Here is a 937-nt window from a genome sequence, read left to right on the forward strand (position 1 = left end):
TTCCTGTGTGTCGGGCCCTGGGCTGAGGGTGGGAAGGTGCTTGTGGTCCCCATGGAGGGGAGCCACTGGCTCAGCATGCAGAAGGCCGTGAAGGAGCTCCACGCCAGGGGTCACCAAATAGTGGTCCTTGCACCAGAAGTGACCGTGCATATCAAAAGAGAAGACTTTTTCACCCTGAAAACCTATGCCGTTCCATACACCCAGGATGAATATGAACAGCAATTACTCGGCCAGGTTAACCTGATTTTTGAAAAAGTACATTTTCTAAAAATGTATTTAAATGTAATGGCAATTTCGAAAAATATTTCTTTGTTCTTTGAAAAGACTTGTGTGGCGCTGTTGTATAACAAGGACTTGATCGGGAATCTGAATGCCAGTGCCTTTGATGTGGTTTTAACGGATCCTGTCTACCCCTGTGGAGCAGTGCTGGCTCAGTACCTATCGGTTCCTGCTGTGTTTTTTTTAAATTTCCTTCCATGTGACCTGGATTATGAGGCCACACAGTGCCCAAACCCTTCTTCTTATATTCCTACGTTATTTACTAGGAATTCAGACCACATGACATTCCTGCAAAGAGTCAAGAACATGATCTACCCTGTCAGTATGAAGTATATTTGCGACATTACATTTTCACCTTACTCAAGGCTGGCCTCTGAGCTTCTTCAGAGACAGGTGTCGCTGGTGGATATTTTCAGCTATTCATCCATGTGGCTGTTCAGAGGAGACTTTGTGTTGAACTACCCCAGGCCGATCATGCCCAACATGGTCTTTATTGGGGGCATAAACTGTGCCGACAGGAAGCCGTTACTTCAGGTCTGTATCGGTGCCTTTATCTAATCGGTGTGCCAGGCAGAACACGATTTGTTGCTTAAACAAGTACTAAGTGCTTACATATCCATCGGTCTGTAGATTTCTTTTTCTCACGCGCCTTCTAACA

General features: G+C 45.5%; 1 protein-coding gene across 1 annotated transcript; it reads left to right on the forward strand.

Moving 5' to 3' along the window:
* Positions 1-6: 6 nt before the first annotated feature.
* On the forward strand, positions 7-813 carry LOC102885711 (UDP-glucuronosyltransferase 1-2; the record flags this gene model as incomplete). Its single annotated transcript, XM_006925228.1, has 1 exon — positions 7-813. A coding segment is annotated over one exon (807 nt), but the record flags the coding sequence as incomplete, so codon positions are not given.
* Positions 814-937: the final 124 nt, after the last annotated feature.

This window comes from Pteropus alecto, unplaced genomic scaffold (assembly GCF_000325575.1).
Source record: "Pteropus alecto unplaced genomic scaffold, ASM32557v1 C18150395, whole genome shotgun sequence".
Lineage (NCBI taxonomy): Eukaryota > Metazoa > Chordata > Mammalia > Chiroptera > Pteropodidae > Pteropus > Pteropus alecto.